The 27,939-nt window shown below is 37.2% G+C and overlaps 5 protein-coding genes and 2 long non-coding RNA genes across 11 annotated transcripts; 3 read left to right on the plus strand and 4 right to left on the minus strand.

Annotated features, from left to right (window-relative positions):
- Positions 1-2,214, minus strand: LOC136258235 (uncharacterized). 4 transcript variants are annotated; one of them, XR_010702631.1, is made up of 8 exons: positions 1,759-2,214; positions 1,557-1,714; positions 769-1,509; positions 573-719; positions 459-514; positions 351-410; positions 244-301; positions 1-194 (listed from the first exon to the last, which is right to left on the minus strand). It is a non-coding gene; the product is annotated as an uncharacterized lncRNA (long non-coding RNA). The 4 variants fall into 4 exon arrangements; XR_010702632.1 differs by having other exon boundaries at positions 769-1,324; positions 1,387-1,509; positions 1,557-2,214; XR_010702634.1 differs by having other exon boundaries at positions 769-824; positions 877-1,509; positions 1,557-2,214.
- Positions 1,847-25,327, plus strand: LOC136258231 (uncharacterized). Its single transcript, XM_066051564.1, has 13 exons — positions 1,847-1,890; positions 13,354-13,411; positions 16,445-16,540; positions 19,322-19,435; positions 19,496-19,554; positions 19,624-19,919; positions 21,262-21,515; positions 21,570-21,754; positions 21,798-21,938; positions 23,163-23,334; positions 23,604-23,761; positions 23,810-23,983; positions 24,485-25,327. The coding sequence occupies exons 7-13, from the start codon at positions 21,296-21,298 to the stop codon at positions 24,875-24,877; spliced, it is 1,443 nt and encodes a 480-aa protein (XP_065907636.1). The 5' UTR covers positions 1,847-1,890; positions 13,354-13,411; positions 16,445-16,540; positions 19,322-19,435; positions 19,496-19,554; positions 19,624-19,919; positions 21,262-21,295; the 3' UTR covers positions 24,878-25,327.
- Positions 3,071-7,672, minus strand: LOC136258489 (uncharacterized). The gene is made up of 7 exons (XM_066051804.1): positions 6,439-7,672; positions 6,195-6,365; positions 5,983-6,144; positions 5,535-5,891; positions 5,246-5,350; positions 4,827-5,188; positions 3,071-4,002 (listed from the first exon to the last, which is right to left on the minus strand). The coding sequence occupies exons 1-7, from the start codon at positions 7,670-7,672 to the stop codon at positions 3,199-3,201; spliced, it is 3,195 nt and encodes a 1,064-aa protein (XP_065907876.1). The 3' UTR covers positions 3,071-3,198.
- LOC136258076 (putative autophagy-related protein 11) lies at positions 7,717-11,345 on the plus strand. The gene is made up of 7 exons (XM_066051380.1): positions 7,717-7,954; positions 8,509-8,755; positions 8,819-9,041; positions 9,094-9,127; positions 9,319-9,702; positions 10,080-10,130; positions 10,487-11,345. Exons 1-7 carry the CDS (start codon positions 7,855-7,857, stop codon positions 10,750-10,752), a joined length of 1,305 nt encoding a protein of 434 aa, XP_065907452.1. The 5' UTR covers positions 7,717-7,854; the 3' UTR covers positions 10,753-11,345.
- On the minus strand, positions 16,059-17,582 carry LOC136258233 (uncharacterized). The gene is made up of 3 exons (XM_066051566.1): positions 17,408-17,582; positions 17,259-17,356; positions 16,059-16,516 (listed from the first exon to the last, which is right to left on the minus strand). Exons 1-3 carry the CDS (start codon positions 17,448-17,450, stop codon positions 16,208-16,210), a joined length of 450 nt encoding a protein of 149 aa, XP_065907638.1. The 5' UTR covers positions 17,451-17,582; the 3' UTR covers positions 16,059-16,207.
- LOC136258232 (uncharacterized) lies at positions 17,442-27,904 on the minus strand. 2 transcript variants are annotated; one of them, XM_066051565.1, is made up of 13 exons: positions 27,774-27,904; positions 26,347-26,556; positions 25,135-25,276; positions 20,093-20,185; positions 19,822-19,971; positions 19,716-19,763; positions 19,598-19,666; positions 19,488-19,547; positions 19,298-19,433; positions 18,089-18,243; positions 17,903-18,037; positions 17,644-17,854; positions 17,442-17,582 (listed from the first exon to the last, which is right to left on the minus strand). In XM_066051565.1, the coding sequence occupies exons 4-12, from the start codon at positions 20,162-20,164 to the stop codon at positions 17,645-17,647; spliced, it is 1,035 nt and encodes a 344-aa protein (XP_065907637.1). In that variant the 5' UTR covers positions 20,165-20,185; positions 25,135-25,276; positions 26,347-26,556; positions 27,774-27,904; the 3' UTR covers positions 17,442-17,582; position 17,644. The 2 variants fall into 2 exon arrangements, 1 of the variants encoding a protein (XP_065907637.1); XR_010702623.1 differs by lacking the exons at positions 17,442-17,582; positions 17,644-17,854; positions 17,903-18,037; ... (5 more) ...; positions 19,822-19,971; positions 20,093-20,185 and adding exons at positions 21,514-21,715; positions 21,789-21,911.
- Positions 25,343-26,263, plus strand: LOC136258236 (uncharacterized). The gene is made up of 4 exons (XR_010702635.1): positions 25,343-25,415; positions 25,477-25,667; positions 25,752-25,836; positions 25,891-26,263. It is a non-coding gene; the product is annotated as an uncharacterized lncRNA (long non-coding RNA).
- Positions 27,905-27,939: the final 35 nt, after the last annotated feature.

Below are 27,939 nucleotides of genomic sequence, written 5' to 3' on the forward strand. Positions count from 1 at the left end.
TTTTGTTACCACAATCAGTTATCTCATTGTTTAAATAAATACAAAATACATACACACAACAAATACAATTGTTCTGTAGGTGAAGGAAACCAGTTGAGTCCATTCTCCAGATATCCAGATGTTCTTATCTGACAAAGGAGATGGCAGAAACAAGTATACACCACCTGCCATTACTTGGCCAAGCCGCACTTTGTCTGAAACAACACAGCATTAAATATCATGTTTACATTACAATACTTATACCTGCATTGTATTTACAGCAAAGTAGCCAACATCATCATCATCTTTCAAATAGTTACACCTACAGCAGACAGTATGGTACAGTATATCTTTGAAAATAAAGGCAATACCTTGCATAGACAAATTGTATAGGCACACGACACTGCTAAGCAGCGCCACATTTTTGGGATCTAAACAACACAACATTGAATGTCATTGTTACAGTGAAATGCTTATACCTGCTGTTGTATGCACAGCAAAGTAGCCAACATCATCATCTTTCAGATACCTACCCCTACAGTAGACAACGGTATATAGTATACATAATATACCTGAAAACACACAGGCAATACCTTGGATAGAGCATTTACATGAGTCAATAGGCACACAGAACTGCAATGTGAGAAGTTAAGTCCAGTCTGCTCCATTCTCCAAATATTTGTCAGACAGAGATGGCTACTACAAGCCTACACCACCATGCCATTGCTCAGAAATGCCATCTAAAACAGCACAACAATGAATATCATTGTTACAGTAAAATGAATTTACCTGCTGTTGTATGCACAGCAAAGTATCCAGCATTGTCATCTTTCAGACAGCTACCCCTACAGTAGACAACGGTGCTACAATTAACAACCTGATAACACAAGGCAATACCTTGCATAGAGCAATTGTGACCTGGCCTGCGAAAACAGGGCATGTGGGCACAAACTACACCCCGTCATTCTACAGGTCATATCTCAGTACTGGAATAGTATTTCTGCATTCTGTAACTTGCATCATGATGCCAATGCAATGCTTACTAAGAGCTGAAAATTGCAAAACCATAGCATAATGGTTCAGAACGTTATGAATGATGAAAGTATGAAAAAGTAGGTAAAAATCATGTGCCCACATGCCCTATTATCGCAGGCCTGGTCACAATTGTACATGAGTCGATAGACACACAGAACTGCAATGTGACAGGTTAAGTCCCGTCTCCAAGTGTTCTCAGACAAAGATGGCTGCTACAAGTCTACACCACCATGCCAATGCTTCAGTGGTTTCCACATCTGTTCGTCTGTTTATGAGTAGAATTTTCATCAGTGAGTATTCATGAACCACCCTGGGAAAATGTAAAGTCACTACACAGCTTCCAATACCTAGTAGTTCAGTGTAGAAACCAACCAAAACCCGGTGATAAGCTGCTATGGGTTTCACAATACATTTATAAATCCGTTTCACTGGCTGCTGCTTAATTTGCCTTCAATGAATTTTTATAGTCCGCCTCCTTCGGCTAAGTTGCGACAACTGCAAGAAAAGCCTGTCCAACATGTCAGGAATACCGTTTTACTTACGCGAGTTGTTGAATGCTAGCTTTCTGTCCCTCAGTTTCCGCAGGCGGAACTCTACACTCTCGCACTTCCCCGGCTTCGCACATTCCACTGCCGGTCACGGGTGTTAGAACCCCCAACCCTCCCAATAGCGAAGGTACCACTTTCAGGTTCTACCGCACCTTTAAATGAAAGTTGAAAGAGCGTCAAAAACTTGCTACTTCACCTATAACCAGCGCCAAATTTTGCGTCACCAAGGTAACAACATTTTTTGCATCGACTTCCGGTGTAAAATACTAAAATTGTAATATCTACTGACGGCCAAGGCGGAAGAACCAGCATCATCTTATAATAAAAGGTGAGATTTTGCTACACTATATTACAGGTTTTTGCAATTGAATTCGTCGCCTTTGCAATTGAATTCGTCCCGTTTGCAATTGAATTCGTCGGTATTGCAATTGAATTCGTCGGTATTGCAATTGAATTCGTCGGTATTGCAATTGAATTCGTCCCGTTTGCAATTGAATTCGTCGCTTTTGCAATTGAATTCGTCGCTTTTGCAGTTGAATTAGTCGGTTTTGCAATAGAATTCGTCGAGTTTGCATTACAATTCGTCATAAACAAAACGGCTCCAAGAAACCAACCCGTTCATTAAGAGATGAACTATTTATGTCTTGGAGAGTTACACTTGAGACACTAGAAGGTAATTGAAGCTGGTAGTACGCGAAGTTGATAGCTGTCTGACAAGTTACACAGGAAAAATTTTTTGATAACCAATGTTGATATTCCCTGTATTTCCAACTTGGACAAATTCCAATATTGGGTCTACATTGGTTTTCAAAGACAAATACAATGCTAAAAGTGAATTATTATGGTGGAAAAATTGGAAACCATATTGGTAAACAGCAAATCCAATGTAAGTGTTGTTGGTGATCATTACAATATTGGTAATTACATTGGGAAATACCAGTTAATATTGGTAAATATAATATCCGACATTGTGTTCGCATGCTGGTTTGTTTAATATCCAACATTGTGTTTTCACAAAGAACAGTCAATATTGGTAAATGGACTATCCAACATTGTTTTTGCATGCTGGTTTGTTTAATATCCAACATTGTGTTTTCACAAAGAACAGTCAATATTGGTAAATGGATTATCCGACATTGTTTTTGCATGCTGGTTTGTTTAATAGCCAACATTGTGTTTTCACAAAGAACAGTCAATATTGGTAAATGGATTATCCGACATTGTGTTCGCATGCTGGTTTGTTTAATATCCAACATTGTGTTTTCACAAAGAACAGTCAATATTGGTAAATGGATTATCCGACATTGTTTTTGCATGCTGGTTTATTTAATATCCAACATTGTGTTTTCACAAAGAACAGTCAATATTGGTAAATGGATTATCCGACATTGTTTTTGCATGCTGGTTTATTTAATATCCAACATTGTGTTTTCACAAAGAACAGTCAATATTGGTAAATGGATTATCCGACATTGCTTTTGCATGCTGGTTTGTTTAATATCCAACATTGTATTTTCAAAAAGAAAAGTTGATTGTTATTAATTAATAATAATGTTAAACTTGTATTAAGAATTACTAGTTACAGTGTACGTAGAAATATATTAATTACTTTCATGTACATACAACACACATATTTCTAATGCAAAACTGATTGCAAATGAAAGAAACCATCTTCTCGCCACTGTCCATTTTGTAAATTTATTAGGGATTCGAAGTGTATCTTTTCTAGTCTATGACTTTCTCTTCTGTACAGCTCATGATCAGGCTCATCATTTGCAACATAGAAGTATGCTTGGCAAGTGCAGGCCGTTCTGTCGACTGAGTGTATTTGGGCCAACCAAATTTGATTGCCTTCACCACTAACTGACACCATATCACCTACTTGTGGATACAGAGGAACAATAACTTCACTGGAGCACAAAGGAATGTGTGTGCGTGCATAATCAACCAAAATAAAGTTTTCACCATGAGGATAAAGCATAACTTTACGGACAACTTGTGTGGCTAAAGCAACTGGCTGATTGGATGTTTGTTGCACTATATGATTTAAGCTGTATGAATGAATGCTGATTTGATCTCTTTCAGTCACTAGTGAAAACATAGTACCTTTGACATAAATAGTGGTGCAGGTTGAAAACTCTATTGCAAAGATTTTTGAAATTTCTATCACAGTGTCCTCTCCAGGATGGTTAACAAGACAGTGTTCTCCAATTCTGTATAAGGTTCCGTTATAACCATGCTTGGAAACAAAAATGCTACGTGCAAATATCCCAATTGTAGAACTTTCAAAGCTCTGCTCATTTACTAATGTTGATGCTGCTCTGAGATCTGAAGTATCCATCAATCTATAGTGCTTTCCTCCGACCAATATTGAATCGACTCTAGATCTTGAGTACAAGGAGCTGATCTTCTGGGCTTCTTTAATGCTAGAGGCATAAAACTATAAAGTAGAAAACTAAGTGATGCATGCTATCATGATGTAAACATAACATTGAAGTATTTCTAGGCATACAAAACTTTATAAGGGTAAAGCACTGCATCTAAATTATTATATATTGTTATTGTAATGCCTTTTACAAACTTAATAAACCTACACTGTATTAAATTATTTATTCAACTTTAAATATGTTTTGTGTTTACATTTGAAGCTATAGTATATTACTACCTGCCCAGTGTGCAGTGTAATTTTGCTGGATTCCACATCAATAAGGAATTAATATCATAAGCTAAACACATTTACAACAACACCTTTTGCGTAAAGAGCTATGTAGCATGTATGACAATGCCACTTTAAAATACACAAGCCTTATATCCTGCAGGTGAAATAATAATGGCATATAGATAACTTAAAAGCATGATTTATGTCAGCTAACTGAAGCTCATTGTTTATTGCCACAAAAAATCTCTTTGATAGCTTAACAAGTGCAGTGAAGCTGTGTGATATCACAAAATGTTTACCTCTATGTGTATATGATAACACTCTGCCATCTCATAGTAAAACCCATTGATGTAGGCGAAACCATTACCTTACCATAATATAAGCATAGAACAATACTAGAACGTAAAGCTGCTTTTGACTAGTATGTAGCAGCCGACCTACACTATCAGGCTTGCACAACTGGTTGTACTCCAAAATGGTGGAGTATTGCTATGGCAGCAGCTATATAATAATTATGATGTAATTTACATACATACAATTGTCATACGCATACTTTTAGACAATGATATACTGTGGTTATACAGTCGACATAAACTAAACTTTACCATCTCTTCCGGATTCAGACAAATATCCATACACAGTTCCTGTGAATCCTGATCCGGAAAACAAAATTTCATATACTCTCTTCTGCATTCAGCTCTAGCAAATGTATGCTCTACGTTTTTGCAGTTGGAGGCCCGGTTAGTGTAGCACTTAATCACACGTTCAAAAGTGTAGCACCAGTAATTGTCAGGTGCTGAAAACCTGATGATGTCTTCATGGAGATGCAGCAAATTGTGTAAAGTTACTACACAGCTTTTTGTTCCTTCTGATTCTTCTGTGAGGATGTTGTGTCTGAAGACAAGCTTTGAAAGCAAATTGATGTCTTCATCACTCCAGCCATCTCTTCCAGTATTGTAAACTAGTTCTGTTATTCGAACAAGAGTTACCCAAGCATGATAGTACTGGTCTGGCAGCAACCCACCAAGCACATATTCCGATGCCGGATAAATAAATTTCTGTAACTCTTCTGCTTTCCAGTGGCCAAACCTGTTCTTAAGACCTTCTGGAATTCTTCCAGCCTTCAGTTCTAATATAAGTATGAAAGTGCACAAATGAATGCAATACACATGTACACACATGTACATTGTACACTCATGGCATTGTGGCAGATTTTCAACGTTGCATGACACATGTACATGCATATGGTATATAAGTCATTATATATAATGCATGACAATCTCTTAATAAGCTCCATACATATATGCATCTACCTGTAGTCCATGGCATAACATTTAACCTTTGATCCACCTCTTGCTTACTCACTATCTCTTCATCAAAATAATAATTCATATGATGGAGACCAACATTCAAAGGGAGATTGTGCATAGCATCAAAAACTGTGTCAGTAAGAACATTGAATCCATATAAGTGGTGCAAACGGTGTAAAATAGACAATCCTGTAAATCCTGTTTCTTTAGCTATTGTTGTTCGCACAGTGACACGATCTTCTGTTTCAGTTCTCTTCATGTGGGGAATGCAAGATATTAGATTCTTCTGGGACCAAGGATAACGGGTATGATAGCGGTAGTTACCATAGTAATACTGAGAAGTGAACTGATATCTCTCTCCTATATATTTAACAAAATGCACACAATAAAGCTATATATATTATATTAAAATACATCTCTTTACAATGCATTATGAGTATATATGTAATACCTTCAAGTTCACATCTCCTACATGGACGGATGCCATGGCTAATTGTTTTGGCCACTTCTGACTGTGCAGGATAATCACCTGTCCACAGAAGTATCAAACATCTTAATGTAGCAGGCCCAGGTGGTATTCCTCCTATTTCTGCAGCATAATTCACTTCAACCCCTTTAAATGTATAAAAATTTTAAATGCTGTATGTCACCTAGTAATTTTACCATTAATAAATATGTCTTCGACTTCTTCAATTAATGGGTGCAGAAATGGATCAATAGAATTAGGTCGTTTTTTTGGAAGCAAATAGCTTGGCACAAATCCGCACATATAAACTTCACCTACTGAACACCGATCTTTCTTGTACATTGTTGCTATAGATACATCTATGGAACCTAGTGGATAGGCATTATAATTGGGGTTACCTTTACGCAGTGCACAGTATTATTTAAACTACAAAGTACTGACCTGAAGTATGTTTTACACTTCCAAAAAATGGCAACCATCCATCCCAGTGGCCTATCAAGGCAATATTTCTGGGATCTCCGTTTGCTGACTGAACACGATGTTGAAACTTCTTATGACATTCTGGACATATTAGCGACACTACGCTGCCAATTGTTCCATTAATCAATGCAGAACTAACTACTTGAGAGCATAGCGGACAGCGAGTTGGTAGCACCCAGTTACACTGAGGATCCCAGAACCAGGCTAACTCTGCAAAACGTTCTCCATCCCACAACTCTTTTCGTCCTCCACTGCTTATCATCCCACTGCTTATCCAGTGGTCTTTCTCTTGCCAGTGAGCAGTCATCTTCACACAGAAGCTTGCATCTTGACACCATTGTGAAATCTTATTTCTCAGTGGCAAATATGAGTATTTAATACCATCAGATCCCTTTTTTGCACAATATTTGCATGAACCTTCTTGTGACTTAATGACATCAAATGAACAAGGATGACTACTATCCAAACAGATATAGAGATCCTGTGGCTCATTATATCCACTTCTCTCCAGCATACGAAGGGCTGCTTGCCATGATCTTGGCCACACATTTTCATCAGGCTGCATTTCGTGATTTTTGTAATACATCTCTTTGCCAAATTCTAATATGCTCAAAAAATTTGCTTGAGATCCTCCAACATCGTCAGTGATCTTCATAGCTTTCAGCACTGCCTCCAGCACATGTAGCGGATTGCTATTTGCATCACGATCACCAACTGTACTCTCGCTGCTTCTATAGCTAGCTGCATGACGATCACCATGGCCATCAGTGGAATCATCAAAATCCATTACCGGTTCGTCCTGCAGGGTAACTGTTGTACTATGATCTATAGCTGCATCCAATTGCAAACTCGAACTCGTGACCGAACTGGAACTAGACGCATTGGCGAATGTTGTATCAGACGATCGCGACAGCGCTACAGCACTAGCTTCAGGAAGTTCTGTCTCCTCTAAATGACTGCTGTTTATTATTGTGCTGCCGTTGTGAGGTGTTTCTAAAGCTACAGCAGCCCCAATCAGAGCTTGAGCTAGTTTCCAGTGACGATGCTCTGTACCTCGATACACTGCTTTTCCTTTGCACTCTCTACACGGGCAATGTGTATGTATACTTTCCATATCTGAGCAGTTACAATATGCAACGTCTTCCCTGTTCCAAAGTATCAAATCTTCGCTCGATCGTGATCGTATACCAGCCATTTGTAGTACGGCAACGGTACAATATCATGGCAACGGTACAGTATTGCGCTTGCGCACGAGCTTTCACGCATGCGTTTACGTAAGCGGGAAACTTGTGCAGGTGCTGTGTGCAGGTGCTGGCTGCAGCTGCGTACTATTTTATCAATCGCGAGTCACGTCTTCGTGTTTGTTTTCAAATTGTGATGGCATTGGATTACGCGAACATTCAGGAGTGGACAGTAGATGAAACAAAACAGTGGGCTGAGCTTCATTTTGGCGAAGACACAGCATTACAGTTTGAAGGTGAGTCGTATTATTTGTGTTATATACGGCACGCAATATATGTTAATTTATTTTTTTAGAGGGAGTTAATGTATTGTGGTAACTAACACACTACGTGACAATCATTACAGGCTTGTTAATTTATAGAGAGCTTGCATACAAAATGAGCGTAGCTACAAAAAATTTTATTGTTATTAGTGCTTTACAGTACAGTGACCAGCACTGAAGGTCTGACAGCAACATGTGCTGCAGCCTTAGGATATATTACCTAACCTAATTGCAAGGACTTAGACTTAGTGGCTTTGCTTGACAACTGTTGACACCTGTTCTCATAACATGCAATTGTGGAGATCTCATACAACCAGCTGGAAAAAGTCACATGCATATATGTGCTACAAGTTATTGTCAATTTTACCAAACAGGAAGGCAATAATAGTAGTGCACATGCTGCATGCACATGTACCAGCTGCATGCTTGTAGCTAACAAATAACAATGGAGATTGTAGTTCACACTAATTGAAGCAACACAAATAATGTCTACATATCTATCATGTAATTTTTTGTGCTTTACACAGCCAATAGGGTTGATGGAGAAACGTTAAAGATGCTGGGAGAAGAGGGGTCCATGGAACAATTCAAGGCCTGTGGCTTGTCAACGGTAATGGAGCAGCTTAAGGTGAAACGCCTGTTGAAACCTGCAGCTGCAGCAGATGCTAATGTACCAGTAGCACAGTATTCCCCAATGGCACGTACTGGCTACAAGTTAACAAAAAGAGAGCTGAATGACATTCCAGCCAAACATAAGATGGTCTATTTGATGATGTAAGGAGCTTCTAGTACTGTACTTTACAACACCCATGTATGTAACATATAAATTTGATATAGGCGTAATAAAGTGGCCAAAGAAGCAAGGAGAGTTTGGCCAGGAAATGATATTCCTTTGTTTCGGGGCAATAAGGAGAATCAAGCCAAGCTTAATGCTCTAGTAGAAGAGTTGGAGGAGTGCTGCACTACTGAATTTTTTACTAAAGACTGCATTAAGCAGCATATCATATGCACTTTGTCTGAGCGAAGGCGACATATAAAACTAGGATATGATTACGTTAAGGTAAAATACCTAGATTTTAATGGGCATGTTCAATGATGCTTTTGCATTGTAGTCTCCTAAAACTGAAGTAGCTGTAAAACCGAAAGGTGTGTAGTTGCACACACACACACACACACACACACACACACACACACACGCACACACACACACACACACACACACACACACACACACACACACATAAAGAGCATGAATGCACATATATAATATTATACTGTGTGCACACATATAGTGAACAGGTATAAGTGTTGATTTTCTGAGTTAATATTTCTTCCAGGTGTCGCTAATGATCAACAATGTGAAAAAGCTAAAAAGCAAGGAGAAAAGGCTAAGAAGGAAGGAGAGAAAGCTAAGAAGGAAGGAGAAAAGGCTAAGAAGGAAGGAGAGAAAGCTAAGAAGGAAGGAGAAAAGGCTAAGAAGGAAGGAGAGAAAGCTAAGAAGGAAGGAGAAAAGGCTAAGAAGGAAGGAGAAAAGGCTAAAAAGGAAGGAGAGAAGGCTAAGCTAGAAGGAGAGAAGCCTAAAAAGGGAGAAGAGAAAGCTAACAAAGAAGAAGAGAAGGCTAAGAATAAAGAAGAGAGTAATGAAGATAGTGAGTTGCTGCAGGATAAGGGGAAAGGAGATGTGCAAAATGAGAGAGACGAAGACACTGAATTTGACGACGGTATGCAATTATCAGTATAGTTGCACCACGAAGCTTTTGAAGTAATTTCCAACTGTAAATATTGCTTATTACAACCAGCAAAATTTTAGTCATGCCCATGTAAATTTACTTATTTTTCGAAATAGAATATATAACATTAGTGTATGTGTGCACATTTGTAAATATGTTTTAGTTTTAAAGGGAGAAGTCTGGAAAAAAATAAGCTTGGAAAGAAAGTCTCAGAATAGTTAAATATTAATTGCATTTTGGCCTTTAAATAGAAAGTATTGTATTGTATTGTATTAATGCTTTACAGTATTTAAGAAGTATGATTCCAGATTCCTACTTAAATCCTACACTTATATATAGCTACACCGTTTGTCTTTTGTATGTTATAGAATCACTGATGTCAACAGATGAAAGAAGTACAGAAGATGAAGATGATCAAGGTATATAGTGTACACACATGAACTACTAGTATCACCATCATACATGCCAGCTTAAACCATTTTTGAAGTGATATTTTCTTGTTGCATTGTCAAACCTTGTGAACTTTTTTGTGCTTTAAATAATGGTGTGGTCATTGTTGGCATTTGTCTTTCAAGAGATAGCTACTATTCCTAAGAAATGAATGCCCATAGCTAGTTACATAGCAGAGAAATAATCTTTATATAACATATATTGGTTGCTGTACTGATTTACAACCAGTAAAATAATGTCCGTATCTTCCATATGTATTCTGTAATTTCTATAAGTACGGTGAGTGTGTGGTGAGTCTATCATTAATATCAATTATTTTCTATAGTTCTGAATACCAACAGTGCAGAAGCTGTTGTGCTGGCAGCTTATGGGGCTCACTTCTTGAAAGAAGTGTCCAGAGCCCAGCTTAATTCTGCCATAAAGTTGTTGTGTTCTGCTGAAGAAAGGAAGTGTCTGTTGGGAAAAGAAAAAAGCAAGTTAATGATACCACTGGCAACCCAGTTGATTGCTAAAAAGTATGTTAAGATAGAAGATGGAACAAACTTGGGTTCCATCACCAGGGATGACGTTAGAAAGGTCAAGCCCTTTTGAACACTAGTCTGTACTACTGACTCGTTTTTGGTGTTATACTATATATGTAGAAAAATTATTTGACCAAATCTGCAAAAGCCTAACATAATAGTGCAGGCTGAAATTTTGTGGTATAAAGCATCGGTTGGTTAAACAGTGGAACCTATTTAAGACAGTCATTTAAATTTCTTGGTCTTAATAGGCAGGTGCACGATTACTATGAAAATTTAAAACTAGTCATATTAGAGGGGTGGTCTTTTATGCAGATGGCTGCTAAAACAAGTTGTACTGTAAGGCATGTTCGATATTTTCTTAATCACCTACACCCTCAACAGGGGCATGGGAACCTAAAGGATGCGTTTATGTTACATTGAAGAAATAGCATGGCATGAACTTTTCTTCAGAAAGTCTGTCTTCGATTGTGGTGACAAGCAGTAAATCTTACTAAGTAATGGATTATAGCTAACTTCCAAGTGCAAATTGAAATTCAATTACACAAATTTTTTGAGCACCTGTAATTTATTTTCCCTATAGTTGATGTGCTGAAATATATACGCTTTACCACAAGTGTCTGAAAATGTACTATCATGTCGGACTTTTGCGGATTTGGTTATCTGCATGGCAGTATATCAATTGTATATTATCTTGTTACTGTATTTGCTGTATGTAAATGAATATTGCATATTGTTCTTAGTTTATTCTATATGTACTCATGCATACTTTCTTTTATCAACAATAACAACTCTGTATTTCTATAGGGACAAACTAAAATTGGGAACGATATCAGAATACTTATACAAAACAATGTTGATAAAGTATTGCTACCAATATTAGGGATTACTTGGGAATTAGAATTCACAATGTTGGGATTATGCATTAACAATATCAGAATACTTACAAAACAATCTTGGTAAATTATTGTTACCAATATTTGGGAATTGGAATTCACAATGTTGGAATTAGAATTCACAATGTTGGGATTATGCATTAACAATATCAGAATACTTATAAAACAATCTTGGTAAAGTATTGTTACCAATATTGGGGATTACTTGAGAATTAGACTTCACAATATTGGAATTAGAATTCACAATGTTGGAATTAGAATTCACAATGTTGGAATTAGAATTCACAATGTTGGAATTATGCATTAACAATATCAGAATACTTATAAAACAATCTTGGTAAATTATTGTTACCAATATTTGGGAATTGGAATTCACAATGTTGGAATTAGAATTCACAATGTTGGGAATATGCATTAACAATATCAGAATACTTATAAAACAATCTTGGTAAAGTATTGTTACCAATATTGGGGATTACTTGAGAATTAGACTTCACAATATTGGAATTAGAATTCACAATGTTGGAATTAGAATTCACAATATTGGAATTATGCATTAACAATATCAGAATACTGACAAAACAATCTTGGTAAAGTATTGTTACCAATATTTAGGATTACTTGAGAATTAGACTTCACAATATTGGAATTAGAATTCACAATATTGGAATTAGAATTCACAATATTGGAATTATGCATTAACAATATCAGAATACTGACAAAACAATCTTGGTAAAGTATTGTTACCAATATTTAGGATTACTTGAGAATTAGACTTCACAATATTGGAATTAGAATTCACAATATTGGAATTAGAATTCACAATATTGGAATTATGCATTAACAATATCAGAATACTTATAAAACAATCTTGGTAAAGTATTGTTACCAATATTTAGGATTACTTGAGAATTAGACTTCACAATATCGGAATTAGAATTCACAATATTGGAATTAGAATTCACAATGTTGGGATTATGCATTAACAATATCAGAATACTTACAAAACAATATTGATAAAGTATTGTTACCAATATTAGGGATTACTTGGGAATTAGAATTCACACTGTTGGGATTATGCATTAACAATATCTGAATACTGACAAAACAACCTTGATAAAGCATCATTACCAATATTGGGAATCACCTTTCACAATGTTGGCATTAATTGATACCTTAATTCTAGTACAATATTGGGAATTGAAGATATCATTATTGGAATTTCAAAACTTCCAATGTTGTATTTTGTCTCATGATTCCAATATTGGATTTTAATATTGGGAAATTCTTGAAAACCAATGTAATTTACAATATTGGAAACCCAATTAATATTTCCTGTGTTAATTAGCTTGCTCGAGAGTGACCACACCCATCGCGAATGGCGTACTAGAGTTTGGAATGTTGTTGGAGAGGCTGTAGAGGAAGAATTATTGCCTTATAAAGAGTTGTTTACTACTGTTGTACTTGAACAAGTTCTTGTAGCAGCTGCTACATCATGTTTTCATGTTTGCTCCAGCTGCCATTCTTGTTATGGACGAATTTAACTGCAAAAGCGACGAATTCAATTGCAAAAGCGACGAATTCAATTGCAAACGGGACGAATTCAATTGCAAAACCGACGAATTCAACTGCAAACGGGACGAATTCAATTGCAAACGGGACGAATTCAATTGCAAAAGCGACGAACTCAATTGCAAACGGGACGAATTCAATTGCAAAGTCGCCGAATTCAATTGCAAAAACCTGTATGATAAATTTTATGATGTATTTGATAGTTGACTTCGCGGAGCTATCTGACGCCACGTGCGTTTAGTGATATGTCAACATGTGCACGTGAGTTGTGTACCACTTGCTAATTATACAGCTATAGTAGCCTACCCTGTCTTTCAGACCGAGCTAAGGGTACTTAATTTCTTTTAGGAAGTGGTTTAATACTGAACCTAAAGTCAGTTCGTCTGGCTATTGAACCGACAGTAAAACTTAGATACTGGAAGCAGAAAAATTCCCTCAAAACTCATTTCTGGGGCTCGACCCTAGACTACCGATGTGCTACAACATTTTAAATCATTACCATGTAGTTGATAACTATAGGTTACTGAATTCTGAGGTATTGCACATATAATATTGTAATAATAACCACTGTGCCACTACTGCTAGCTACTCACCTCCCATGCTCTTCTATCTTATAAATGTGGCTCAAGAAGTAGGCCATATATTTACCTATGCCTTTGATCGGTGTTACTCAATGCAATGATTAATTGTGACCGAATTTTGGAAAATCACCCATATGGGCACATTTGACACTTAAAATATTTAATGACCAAATAACAAGCTTTATAATGCAAATCTACTTGTTGATGGTTTTAAACCATTCTCAATGCTTTAAATTAAAATTCTAGAAATATTTTTATAACTCTCCTCTGCTCGTAATAGTAACCCACTAAACATGAAAATTCTAGCTATTTCACGTGCACCCATATGGGTGATTTTCCAAAATTCGGTCACAATTAGGCCCTTATTTGGTGATTATTAGCTCATCCACAGCCTGCATCCTTCTTAGGCTACTGCATAGTTAGCCATTATTTACTCCGTGCATGCTCAGAAGAACGCATTATCACAATTTGTATTGAAACACAATGGCGTTTTAAAATTAATGCTATGCATCGCCAGGAGAACTGTTGTTTTCTTTGGTAAATCACTGTAGTAGATTCTATTTTCTTAGGCTACCGCATGGTAAGCTACCACCTGGCAGACTCCTGTAAGCATTTGAGTGTTAATCGGATGGCTGCATGTTCGAGGCTGCCTAGGTCCAGTCATGGATTTCTCCACCTTTTCAAACACACTTTCTGTAACGACTTTAAACAGGCTGTAGGACCAGGTGTCCTATTGACCTTTAGCACGTGTGCTGTAAAGCATTAATAAATATAAAATAAATATTATTTACAGTGTGCATGCTCAGAAGAACACGTGATACCAAACTGTTATAATTTGTATTGAAACACGATGGAGTTTTTAAATTAACGCTATGCATCGCCAGGAGAGCTGTTATTTTTTGGGCAAATCACTGTAATGGATTCTATTTCAACTACTTTTCAACAGTCCACTGAAATCCTAAAGTCAATAAAGCTCGATTGCAAATAAAGAACCTCTGTACATCAGTGCATTATAATGGCCTAATAGTAATTCCCTCCTGCCCGCATCATAGTAATTAGAAAGACTGGATGGGAAACTAATAGTCACCAGATAGGGGCCTTACAAGGTAATACACCACTCGATACTCTTGGTTACTAATATAATTATACAGTATACTCTTGCCTATGTGAATCGGGCAACTTTTTTTGACATAAGGCATCACTGTTAACCAATCACTATTGCCTTCAAGGGCACAGTATGTGTACTAATAAAATTGTGTGATGAATCTTACTAGCTTTAAATATATATAACATCATACAGTATAGTAGTACAGTGGAACCTCTCTTAACAAACTCCCCAATTAAGGACACAATAGAAAAAACCTTGATCCCAACAGGTCTGGTTAATACAGTTTTTATCTCTGAAAGAGGAAAGCCTCTATATTACAGCAAAAAATGGCCAAAAATTCTGGGTCCCAAATGTCCGTAATAGAGAGGTTCACTGTAACATTAGGGATTAACTTGATTTTTTTACTGTTCGATGTTACTTTAGCCAGACAGGTGCCTTTTGGCATACTGTAGTATGTACAATGCATATTTCATGGCTGTGTCCTCCTTTGTGTCCCATTTCTTTTTGCTGACAGCCCAAGGTATCAACTTGCAGTAGTGTGATGGCTTCCCTACGTTTGTAAATGGGATCAGTGACTGGAGAAGCGTTTTTCCTACCATTCTTCATTTGTAACGCTGTGAAAAATGGGTACAGATTGTGCTGAAGTAGGGATTAAATGTCCACCAGCAAGAGTTCAAAATATATATGCTGAGGAGAATATCCCCTACTCTCTGTAGAAGGGCATATTGTTAAGTTATGATGTAACGACAAAGTGTTGTGGTTTGTGATGTCCGAGCAGCTATATAAGTGCAACAATCACTAGCATTTTCCCACACTCACGACACTTGAGAAAGCCATATTCGCAAATGGCATGGTAAGAAATGCCTATGACGTCGTGTCAAACTCACGAAGGTATGCTTGTAGTTCAATGAGAAACATTGAGAGGTCAAGTTAGTTCGGTTGCTAGCGATGTTGTTAGGCAGATATTCAATCAATATTATGTTCAGTTAATGACATCATTAATTATTCAAAGAGTAATGAGCAAACTCAGAAGTGCTACATCATAACGTCACAATACGCCCTTCAACAGGGGTATATGAGAGTAGGATACTCTCCTCAGTATATATATATATTATGAACTCTTGCCACCAGTATAGATAACCTCCCTTGTTTACCTACTATTTTTTGTGTGATTCCTAATCATACTTAAAGTTCTTAATTTTTCCTTATAGTTGAACAAATTGAAGTTTATCATACAGATAAAGCAGCATGCGACCAGCACATGACTATCTATAGTACATAATGGTGGATACACATATAAATACAGTAATTTAAACTACACTGTTTAAACACATTAGTCATAGTCTTACAAGAGTAGTTGGTCTGTTATCACATGGAATGCAAATATGTAATGAATTGCTCCACGTTAGATGACATTTTCTTGGGTGGCTTTTTGTCTAGTATTGCATACTCAAGGAAGGTATAGAATGTTTGCAACCCTTTCGGATAGGTTATGTGGAGGGCATAGTATGCAGAAAGCAATGACAAGGGTGCCTCCAGTGCATTTGTTGTAAACAACATCTGCTTTTCTGCTGCAATCGTGACTTCTTTTATTTCTGCACACAGGTGGCCAGTTACTATCAGACTGGGTGCTGGTTCCACAACGTTGGCAGCCACAGCGTTCAAATCAACAGTGACCTATGTATAATAGCACTTTTAATGGTATGTATCTATTTGTAACCAGTAATGCATTACAGTAATACATGTTTACCAGTAATACATTACAGTATTCAGACCTGTATGTTAGTAAATTGTGACCCGCTGAGCAATTACTGGCCATTTTTGCTCATTCCTCGAATTCCATTTTATTGCTTCTCTGTTATCTGGAGTAACAAAGGAGTGGATAGCCAAAATTTCAGCTTTTTGTGATGGAGTTATAGTGATAGACAGTTGGAATAGGAATAAACTTGATTTTTACAGCAACAATACATCAAATAAATTACACATGCTTAATTTTATCGATCATAGCTCACGACTGAAAAAAGTTACAAAGACAGCATTCTGCTCAGTATGTTCACCATGAACTGGCACATCAATCAAGGTACTGTATTTTCCGTATATGTCTCCATGTGCACAAAGAAGAAGGCCATTTCAACAATTATAGAATGACGGTAAACGTTATTTCTTCCACATTGTAAATAAGAGCCCATAACTCACATACCGTACATGAAACAAAGATTTTCTTACTCCCAATGAACAGGAGATTCTGGTGGTATATAAGTTTTATTGATTTGAGTTTTGTTTCACTTCAAAACGAAGCATGTGTAAAATATTTCTGTAGCACACGTATTTTTACCCTGTTTATATCAATGTTTTATAGGTAAAGGGAATTTTGTGAAAACAGCCGGTTTTTGCTAGGCAGGTCACAATTATTGCTTACTGGAGTGATGGTCATAAGCTTGTCAATTTCTGGCTTAGTTTTGTGGTCTTTTAATATAAAGGCCAGAGCATACAACACCTTCAAAGTCAACCTTCCAGCTGTAAAACGGTGCCATAATTGCTTTGTAATATACATAGTAAACGTTTTACCATCTTCATCTTCCAAGTCTGTATTTACGTCTATTTCCTTCATTCTCTTAATGTTAGTTGTTGTAGCATTGATTTTTATTGCTTTTGTGATTTTTGGTAACCACTGATGCCACGTGTCATTGTAGGTGCTTCTTAGTTGAGTGTTTCTCTGCAGTCTTCCCAGTTCAGCTATCACCTAAAGTAAAAGAAAAGTAATACTGTATGTATGTAGTGATTTTTTTATAACACCCCTGTACCTCATGAGGGTCCTTCAGCAATGGGAACTCTGCCAACAATTCTGACAGGGGGCACTTCCTTCTCCTCAATTTTATTTCTCCTCATAGAAAATGTTTGTGCCATCAGTTCCCCTACTAAAGCGCGATTTCTATATTTTGCTTGTTTCTTTCCTTCATGTTTAAGGGTTTTGTTTTGTTGTTTGAATGAGTCCTCGTCTTCTTCTTCTGGAATCTTTATGTAGAAACTTGTGATATTTGAATGTATACTGAATCTTCTTACCTCAAACTTTCTTTTTTTTCCTGATGCAGTAGTGACAGCTTTTTCGCTTAATTTTCTTATAATTGGTTTCCCTTTCTTATCACTGTACCTTCTCATTTCTCTGAAGCGCTCTTGCAACTTGCAAATGCTAGCAAGCTAGTGAACTAAATTAAGTGAAGTGAAGCATATGTAGTACATTCAGCTTACATGTCCATTAATTGGGTTCTTCAGGAAAGGGTACCGTTTCACGATGGCCCTCGACACGTAGTCGTAATCAGCGTGGCTCGGATATGTTTTGTACATAGCCATGACATTAGCAATTCTTGTGTAAAACTTAGCTTTTACAGATGTACTCATTTGCCCTGCGTGTATATAACAAAATAATTTTTTTACATATATGCAAAGCTATGAACCTACTAGAGAACATCTTATAAACAGGCGGTGAAATGACCATACGGTGAGGTTTAGTTGTGATCCCATATATTATTTAGTAAAGAAGATTAAGAAGTAAAAATTTGAAGAATAATGCAAACTTCAAAAGTTTTTTTGGCTCAAATTTGGGGCCTAATGCATTTCACAGACTGGACTAACGGACTAGAATAATCCAAGCATTTTCTGTCTCTGGTATATATATAATGCTGGGAAAACCATTAACAAGCTACAACTGCTGCTACTGCTCTTCCTCATAAGTCGCACATGCACTTATTTATTACAATATTTACAAAACACATGTACGTGAATACTGGTAGTGATATAGACTATATTGTAGCATGGGTGTATTCCTTTGCTCCAGTACCTAGTACTAGTGTTTTATTCAGTAACGGGCCAAGTAGTTTTCTTAGTATCATAGCCACATAATCTTGCACCTCCCACCTATTCAATATCAAATCAATAAGTTTTAGGCCTGCACCAATTATGCCAGCATAATTAGGTAGCCAAAAGCATTGCCGGAGCTTAATGCCAGCATAATAGGCACAGATTTTGTGCATCAGTTATCAGAGAAGCTGAGACTCTGCTCATTTAGTATGATGTAGAATAAGATAGTGTGCAAACACGGCAAAAATTAGATTTACAGCTACGTTGTGAAAAAAAGATTCGTTAAAGATCTATATACTCAAATAGAACAGTCACCGCATGTTGAAATATCCTAATAGAACATTCACAGATGCATTAGATACTCTAATAGAGCAGTCAAGACACAATTATATTTAAGAATATTGGAGCATAAGGGGAGCATTTAAAGCATACTGTCATACATTTTTTTTGTAAATAGCAGTAGTTGTAGCTCGATAATGGTGTGTCCAGCATTACAAGATATATATAATGCCTGGATTATTGTTAAGAAGCTGTGTCAGTCCCCGCAAAGTACATTACGCTGAATCATTAGATTCTCTTTTTAATTGTTACCCATTTAACCTGTGTGTAATGCCACATCTACAGCTGCTCCATAAGTCACTGGAAATGGAAATGGATCTGGTATTATTTTTTCCTCGTGATCCAGCACGATCACACACTGAGCTGCTGCAGACAGGGCTTGATCAGTTGTTTTTGACTGTAAGATGCACTATGTAATTATAAGCAAGCTGTACTTTATTTGTTTCATAACCATTTTAGGTGGTAGTTGAGAAGAACTGCCAAGTTCAACTTCTTCAACGATGTCATCCAGCTACAAAGTGAGACACTTATATACACAGTATGTATAGTTACTATGTGTACCTGATCGTGTTCATCATCATCTGTAGACAAATCGTCTAATCCTGGCAGATCAGCACCTCCCATACGGAACTTTAATATTTCTACTAAATATTGTTTTTATGAGTATTAAATTGTTTACCTCATCTTCTGTACTATTTGGTGGATGACTGGTAGTTGGTTGCTGGTGCTATTAACAATAGTATTATCAATTGTTTGTGACACATGTACGGTTGTTATCTATTTACTTCTAGATCTTCATTACTCCTGATCTTGATCAACTGAAGCAGATGCTTCCGATCACCTAACGCTTTTATGCCAAGCTCACGAAGGTCGTTATCACTAAGTAAGGGGAGTGTTCGCCCTCTTATCCTATTGTCACGAAACAATTCCACTACCTAGAAAATAAGTATAATGCCGGTCTGTATGAGTGAGGCTCTGTAACCTCTCTGGGCAAACAGTTAAATTAATTGAACTATGGGGATGTGGAGAGAGTAGGGTGGTTAGAAAAGTGCATACCTCATTGTCAAATCCTTCTTTGGAAATGAATTGGCAGACATCATCAGTTGTCCAGTTCTCTTTAATATCCATCAATTCAGCTAGTTACTGCAACTGTTCCAGCAATATATAAGTGAAGCAAAGACTCTTAACTAGCTCTATAGATGACACAGACACTACCGATCGTTACAACAGCTATAGCTAGCGTGCAGCTGCGCAGTGGTGTAACTATGGTAGTTAACGGTATTGACATAAGTTACAGCCAATGAATTGCATTATGATATCGCGCGGCATCCACCGTAGTGTCCAGAAGTATACCATCTGTGTATGTTATTGACAGTCACTATATTGATAGAGTTGCGCCTATTGGCAATGATGTATACAGTAATGTAACAGCGATAAATGACGCGTGGACTACAGCAGTACAACGCTCAACCTCTTTAATGTCCAGTGATTTTTTGGAGGCCCACCCTCACACGCACAGCTGTTTCAATGTGGTAATGATAATTTTGCACGGCGATATTCAGTGTTGACCACAAGTTTGCACAACGCCGCAGCAAACCTAAGTATGTTCGCTTGTCCTCACTGTGGAAACTTCAGCTCCAAGCACTACACAAGAGTACTCAAGCACATTGAGGAAATACACCAACACCAGTCGGGATTTCAGATTGCTTGCCATTTCTGCCCTCAGACATTCTCAGAAGTGTCAAGCTATAGGTAGTTTTGTGTGTGTATGCGTGTGTGTGTCTGGGAATACAATTATATCACTTGCTAACAGCATCACTTACTATTAAATAACAGCTATGGAATTCTATTGTATTGGCCTATAGCAGGTCAGTGCCCATTATTTCATGCACACACTACTTTGGTATATAGGATATACAGTCCAGGTTCATATTGTCTTTAAGGTTTGTCTGCCCTTTGAAGTTTGCTTGTAAAGCTTAAGATTCAATTTAAAAACTAGATTCTCTAATGGCTAAAAGTGGATTCGCTTAAAAAATACTCTAACAAAACAGTCAATTCCAATTTCAAGGGTAAGATAACTGAGGGTCTACTGTCTACTCGGTAGTGTGGGTTAAAAATCCCTTGGAGGTAGTTACAGTAAGAGGCTGCAACATGTGTGCAGCACACTATGTCTGCGCTGTGTGAAATAATGAACTACCCAAAAATGTGTTTTGTGACTGTGATAGGTCACATCTATACAGAAAACATGTTGAAGCAGCAATGTCCACCGCTGAAAATGACGACGACAACAACAATGATGAGGTGATACAGATGAATTCTTCTGACGACCCAGATAACAATGTGGATAGTGATGAGCCACAAGATGATAACTGTGCATGCAGTGATGCTCAACGGAGTGCAGCTTTGTTTATCCTTAAGACCAAAGAAGATCGAATGCTGACACAAAGTGCATTGAATGGCATTCTACAAGACATGACGGGTAACCTCGCTCTGCTAATATAACACAATAATTATTATACTAACAATTTTACAGGATTTATACAGCAGCAAAATGAGAGGGTAGTTACAGAAGCAAAAAAAATTTTGTCACAAGCTAATGTTGAATGTATCCCAGCATTGGAAGAATACTTTTGTAGTGTCTCTAATTCACGGCCATTCATCGGATTGGAAACAGAGTACCTGCAGACAAAATACTTTAAAGAACATTTTCATTTACTGGTAAGGAATACAGCAGAAGTAAATGTTTACTTACAATTTTTAGGAGCCTATTGAGTGTTTGCTAGGGAAAGAGAAACTGCCTGATGCTCATGGTACCCAACAGGATCACTATCACTACTGCTATCATATTCCATTCTTGTCATCATTACAGCTGCTTCTAAAGAACAAAGAAGTCCAAGCACAAGTAAGATAACTTTAAAATAATAAATACACTATTTGATAACAGTCGTCATTCAACATGGTATTACTGTATGGTATAGTATATTGAAAGTCCCCTCCTAAATGTTACTACACTGAAACCTCTCTAATCTGACACCTCTGTAATCCAGATTTTTACTATACAATGCTACCTCAATAATCTGACATCCTTGCTAATCCAACACAATTTCCTTGTCCCAATGAGTGTTGGATTATAGAGGTTTTACTGTATTGTATGTATGCCAAAAGGCACCTGTCACGCTGAAGTGACATCTAGCAGTAAGCCTGACAGGTGCCTAAATAGTAGTGTTGTACCGATATGCATTTTTTTCACATTTACCGATACCGATTATTTGCTAACTCCTGTAACCGATATGCCGATAGTTACCAATATTCTTCAATTCTTCAGAACAGGGGAGGAGAAGTAGAAAACTACCTAAAGTTTATTTGTATAAACTACAGTTGTAATGATAATGTAATCAATGTAATTAATTGCATAGGTGGCCAACTTTTACTATGTTTTCTACAGTTTTACCCCTAACTCCTTTCATAGAACAGGAAGCCAAGTAGTTATAAAACATCTAAGTCAGCTTAAAATATTTTCATATGACTGCTTAAAATAAGTCAGCTTAAAATACTTGTAAAATTAGTTAATATCGGCTGTTACGGATAGTTCAACTGATTATCGGTGCAACACTACTAAATAGGCATAAAATTGGTATGCTTTTGCATGTTCTCAAGCCTGTGAACAACTTTGTTGCAGGAAACACATTGTTATGAAATAGTTACAAGACTTTAAACTGTGGAAAGCCTGTACAGTCTCCCATTTCAAGGTCTGAATATTTAAGTGCTATGACAACTACTGTAATAGAGAGCTAGGCTTGGTATAGTTTCCGTATGGCTTCATCACGAAATTTTCAGGGCCTGAAACAAGCTAGCTATTGCCATAGAGTGCCTTGTACTAACAGAAATCAATGAATCTCTACCCTTACAACAAATAGGAACTCTCTGAGATGCATGTAGCACAAGGATGCCACAATGCAAATTCCACAATGAAACAGTTGCACTTGTTTCATCAACAGTGCATATCTTTGTAACAGGGTATTGATATGACACGATTGTAAATGTTGGTTACAGTAGTACTCGCGGTCAAAAGGGATTAACTATAATGACAACACAATAGAACAATACTGATTCTGGATATCTGTAGGTATTGAATTCACATGCAAAGGAAAACACAATTGGTGACTACTGCGATGGAGATCATTTCAAGAACCACCAAATATTTTCTGTGTACAACAGAGCCCTCCAAGTGCAACTGTACTTCGATGAAATGGATGTCTGTAATCCTATTGGATCTAAAGCAGGTGTTCATAAACTTGGTAAGACCTGTATTGTGTCCACTGAATTAAATTTAAACAAGCATAGTTTACTCTGCAAATGGACATAACAAATGGATAAAAATAAAAGTGGACTCTTAGTAATAATCAAGGCATTTGGATTTTGCACATAATGCAAAACACACTTTGAAATTTTCTCAAGTATACAGAAACATAAATAACCAGCCGCTAGCTTAGTCTGAGAGCCCTATACACAGAATACAATAATAACACAATATACATAATATTTATATTATTCATTCTTTGAATAGGAATGTTCTACTATACCATTACCAACATCGACCCAAAATTACGGTCAAGACTGCACACCATTATGCTACTGGCAGTAGTGGAGTCACAATATATTACAAAATATGGTATTGACACCATACTAGAGCCGTTCATTGAAGAAATGAAAGCTTTAGAATCTGTGAGTGTTGGAATTTGGCATAAAATATTTCAAAGATGACAATTACAGCCAGATGGTGTTCCATTTGAAATAAATGGAGAAACATGCTTTCTTCGAGGTGCACTGACTTCAGTGGTTGCAGACAATCCTGCCAGCAATCTTCTTGGAGGATTTAAGAATCTGTCATCAGCTTACCGTAAATGTCGTCACTGTTTTGCAACATATGAAAGCACACAAACCAAGGTATGTACATGCACGTACTGTGTACACATATCACTTTTCAAATCTGTTGTTATGCACCAGGAAGTTAGAAATCTACTTCCTGCCATGATCAAGGGTGGGTTGTTATAATTATTAAGCACCATCTACCAAGCCATATAAGCCGTACTACGTAGCTTTGTGTGAAGTTGGCTACAACTATCAGCATAACAGTTCACTCAAAGCTTAATACTTACTTCTGTGCTACAGATACTTTCCTTTCAATTCACAAAGAAGTACCTCTTTTCGCATTTACACATTTTAAACAGATCACTGTTGCTTGATTTGAAGATTTTTGTTCTCAACCACACAGCAACAAAGGGTCTGAATTTTCAAGCATCATTTCTCTATTTGCTAAAGCACATCTGACACAGTAGCAGCAAAGTAAATCTGGTTTTCGGGTGGTATCATGGGCAACAAAGCCCAAACCTCCATGATCTCTACTATACAGTACTGTGTGATAATTTTAACCTTTTTACACTGTAGTTCACAGCGGAAGAGTTTCCTGCAAGGACAGAACGTATACACCAAAAGCAATTTAAAAAGTTGAAAACTCCTGCTGCAGATGTTTATAAAGTATCATTTGGAATTTCACGCAACTCAACACTCAACGAACTCAAGGAGTTCCATGTTACATCTGGACTGCCACCAGACATCATGCACGACATATTTGAGGGGGTTGCAGTGGTAGAACTTCACTGTATGCTGTCAGCTTTAATACAGGAGTACAAGCTATTTGGCTTAGCTAAGCTGAACAACAGAATTAAAAAATTTCCATATGGAATTCCTGACAGAAACAACAAACCACTGCCACTACCAGTAACTTATCTTAGCAAGTCACCCACTGAAGCACTTAAGCAAAACTGTAAGATATACTGATAAGCATGCAGATTCCCTTATTTGATTTTTAAACATGGAAACTATAAATATATTATCACAGTGGAACTTCTATAGAGGTCTCTGCAAAGAGGGCACAACAGTTTAACCTCTGGCCATCATAAGGACAAAGTTTATAGACCAAACAGTTTTACACTGCACCTCTGAAAATGAAAATCAGGTTCAAATTTCTAGGTCCCCAAAGTGATATATATTATAGGGGCTCCACTGTAGTCCAAATAAGAATAAGTATGTGATACCTTGTTGCTGATTCTGTAGCATCGCAGACTTGGTGCTTGCTACGACTCTTGCCCCTTATCATCGGAGATTGTGTTCCAAATGACAATCCAAACTGGGCTAATTTCTTGAGATTGCTAATGCTAGTTGATTACGTCACTGCACCTGAAACAACACGTGAGATTGCAGGCTACCTGAGAGATCTGATACAAGACCATCATACATGCTTTAAGCAGTTATATCCTGAACGGCGTTTAACGCCGAAATTTCACCACCTCGTTCATTTGCCACACTATATCATTCAGTAAGTCAGTGATAAAAACAAAAACTGTATGCGTGAAATAAATGTCATGTTATATTTGAAGGTATGGTCCTTTGGTAAGGATGTGGTGCATGAGATATGAGGCAAAGCATTGCTATTTTAAGAGATGGGCAAAAATAACAGGAAATTACAAGAATATTGCTAAATCACTAGCTGTGCACCACCAGAAGCACATTTGTTATAAGTTAGCAGATGCAGAGAATTTCCTCAAACCACCTAGTACAGTAGGCCCAGGTAAGGCTACGTACATACATAGAATTTATGTACAAACCATTTTGTGAGTGTAAACCAAATGGAATAACTGACAATTTTATATAGCCACCTTGTGCGATCTGGACAACCTGTCTTACAAAGACCTCCTAACGGAGACATGCCATGGAATTTCAGAGAGAACCATCTATAGGTACATACCCTTGTGAACATTGTCATATTAGTCAACATATGTAATACTCTACAGAGTAAACTGGGTGGAGATCATGGGAACAACATACAAACCTACAATCTTAGTCATTGTCGATTACTACCAGGATGTACCAATATTTGGAGAAATACACGACATTATATCAGTTGACCAGAAATTCTATTTAGCCACCTATCTTTTCATAACAAACGGCTACAATCCTCATTATCATGCGTATGAAGTTTTAAAAAGCTCAAATCAGTTTGTCTGTGAAGTGTCTTCCCTTCGGGATCACCATCCACTGTGGGTATACCAAAGTTATGACATTCACCTTATACGTACATTTTTTGTTCCTTTAAAATACCATGTAATGAATAATATAGATTTACGCATTTAATTTTCTAACTGAACAGTACATTTATTTGTCTAATATACAGTATATATATGTATAAGATTTTCAGTTTAAATACACAATTACACACACACACATGCACGTGTGGTCTCTTCTGATACCTGGAATAGTCTTAGGATGTCATCATGGTACATGTGAAGTGATCACATCATCAGAGTTAGATCACACGAGCCACTACTTGGTACTAGTAGTATCATTGTGTAGTAGTGTAGTAGCGTATTATGGTCAACATCCCACTGCATAATTTACTGGTACTAACATCTGGACATTAGGGTTGACTACTAATACGTTATCACTTCTCTTCATTGCACCTGTTAATAAGATGGCAGTGTAACTAGAATACTAACACACCTATACTATAAAACTTGAACTTGACACAGTATAGGTTCAGTTGGACATGAACTACTGACATCAACAATAAGTCAAACTATTAAACTGGTAAGGTCCAACTTTGTTATCAAAACGTTAATGTCACACAACTCCAACCAAACTTAAACTAGAAAGGAAGTGATAGGCCTTCTCAAATGTGATTTGATCTGCATACTAGTCTTGCTAGTGCTATAAATGTTGACCCCAGTAATGTGTTCACAATTGAGTAACAGTGATGTTCTATAGTCATCTTTCTTCATGAGTATCTAGTCGGTATGCTAGGTATAAGGTAATTCAGGAATCACAGTTCTCCTCTTTCTAATAGAGCAGTCACAAATTACTAAGTAAATAGGTGAATGTTCTACTAGAGTAAATGTGACCGTCTCAGCAAAAACCCGACTTGTTCGCACAAACATGAGTATATTGAGAAAATTGAAATTTAAAAATGATTTGTAAAATTATGCATGCTACATAAAAACTATGTAAGTTTTTATTGGGCCAGTACTCGAAGAAGGAAGACTCAAATCGATTAAAACTATGTACCCTGTACCACCTTATTCGCCTGTTCATTGATAGTTTGAAAATTTTTGTTTCGTTTTTCTAGCTCCAAAGTCATTCGTGTCACGTGCGTTTGTTTACTATGCGGTAAACGTAAACAAGATTGTCACCGTTTCTTCTACCAAACCGCCTTCATATCCATATGCACAAGTATCTACAGGGCTAATACTATACCTTGGTTGATGTGTTGATCCATGGTGAACGTTTTAAGCCAAATTGCAAAGTTGATTTTACATCCTAGGTAAACCAGCTGTGCTGTCTGCCTAGTAATTAATAATAAAGAATAAAGATCCGGATATGATTACCCGGACAGGACTTAGTCTCGCGTAGCCAGACCGCTTGCTGATTGGCGAAACCCTAAACTTCTTAGGAGTGCAGCCTGATCGCTGCTTGTATTGAGGGCGCGTGACGCTTTTAACAGGTCTAAGAAGTGTAGGACTTCGCCAATCAGCAGCAATCACTGACTGCAGTGGAACGTTACACAGAATTCTTAATGCAGGCGTACCAGACCCTTTTTCCAACGCCCACACAAAAGAAAAAAGCGGTCTGGCTACGCAAGACTAGACAGGACCAACTTAGTTACTTGTTATATGCAGCTCACCTAACAACTTTATCGGTCTCTGTTTCTTTAAACAATCAGGACTTTGTCTACTCGTTAACTGATACTTAAATAGAATACAAACTCCATTTAGTACCCAGCCTCGTGTAAGAAGTTGTATTTATAGTTCAGCCTCTCGTTCAGCCTCGTGTCAGAAGGTCTGCCTCCT

Source organism: Dysidea avara, chromosome 6 (genome assembly GCF_963678975.1).
Source record: "Dysidea avara chromosome 6, odDysAvar1.4, whole genome shotgun sequence".
In the NCBI taxonomy this organism is placed as follows: Eukaryota; Metazoa; Porifera; class Demospongiae; order Dictyoceratida; family Dysideidae; genus Dysidea; species Dysidea avara.

What these genes read in the sequence shown, in the direction of transcription:
- LOC136258489 (XM_066051804.1), bottom strand. Translation starts at nt 7,672, where the DNA reads ATGGCTGGTATACGATCACGATCGAGCGAAGATTTGATACTTTGGAAC. An exon ending in AAGTGTAAAACATACTTCAG is followed by an intron (nt 6,366 to 6,438) that starts GTCAGTACTTTG and finishes CCTATCCACTAG; the next exon opens with GTTCCATAGATGTATCTATA. An exon ending in CGAAGACATATTTATTAATG is followed by an intron (nt 6,145 to 6,194) that starts GTAAAATTACTA and finishes ATACATTTAAAG; the next exon opens with GGGTTGAAGTGAATTATGCT.
- LOC136258231 (XM_066051564.1), top strand. Translation starts at nt 21,296, where the DNA reads ATGTCCACCGCTGAAAATGACGACGACAACAACAATGATGAGGTGATA. An exon ending in AGCAGGTGTTCATAAACTTG is followed by an intron (nt 23,335 to 23,603) that starts GTAAGACCTGTA and finishes TTCTTTGAATAG; the next exon opens with GAATGTTCTACTATACCATT. An exon ending in AAATGAAAGCTTTAGAATCT is followed by an intron (nt 23,762 to 23,809) that starts GTGAGTGTTGGA and finishes TGACAATTACAG; the next exon opens with CCAGATGGTGTTCCATTTGA.
- LOC136258233 (XM_066051566.1), bottom strand. Translation starts at nt 17,450, where the DNA reads ATGAAGGAAATAGACGTAAATACAGACTTGGAAGATGAAGATG. An exon ending in AGACTTGGAAGATGAAGATG is followed by an intron (nt 17,357 to 17,407) that starts GTAAAACGTTTA and finishes ACCGTTTTACAG; the next exon opens with CTGGAAGGTTGACTTTGAAG. An exon ending in AGCTTATGACCATCACTCCA is followed by an intron (nt 16,517 to 17,258) that starts GTAAGCAATAAT and finishes TATTATACATAG; the next exon opens with GTCACTGTTGATTTGAACGC.
- LOC136258076 (XM_066051380.1), top strand. Translation starts at nt 7,855, where the DNA reads ATGGCATTGGATTACGCGAACATTCAGGAGTGGACAGTAGATGAAACA. An exon ending in AAGATGGTCTATTTGATGAT is followed by an intron (nt 8,756 to 8,818) that starts GTAAGGAGCTTC and finishes AATTTGATATAG; the next exon opens with GCGTAATAAAGTGGCCAAAG. An exon ending in TAGGATATGATTACGTTAAG is followed by an intron (nt 9,042 to 9,093) that starts GTAAAATACCTA and finishes TTTGCATTGTAG; the next exon opens with TCTCCTAAAACTGAAGTAGC.
- LOC136258232 (XM_066051565.1), bottom strand. Translation starts at nt 20,164, where the DNA reads ATGGATATTAAAGAGAACTGGACAACTGATGATGTCTGCCAATTCATT. An exon ending in GGAGTAATGAAGATCTAGAA is followed by an intron (nt 19,764 to 19,821) that starts GTAAATAGATAA and finishes TATTGTTAATAG; the next exon opens with CACCAGCAACCAACTACCAG. An exon ending in CAAATAGTACAGAAGATGAG is followed by an intron (nt 19,667 to 19,715) that starts GTAAACAATTTA and finishes GAAATATTAAAG; the next exon opens with TTCCGTATGGGAGGTGCTGA.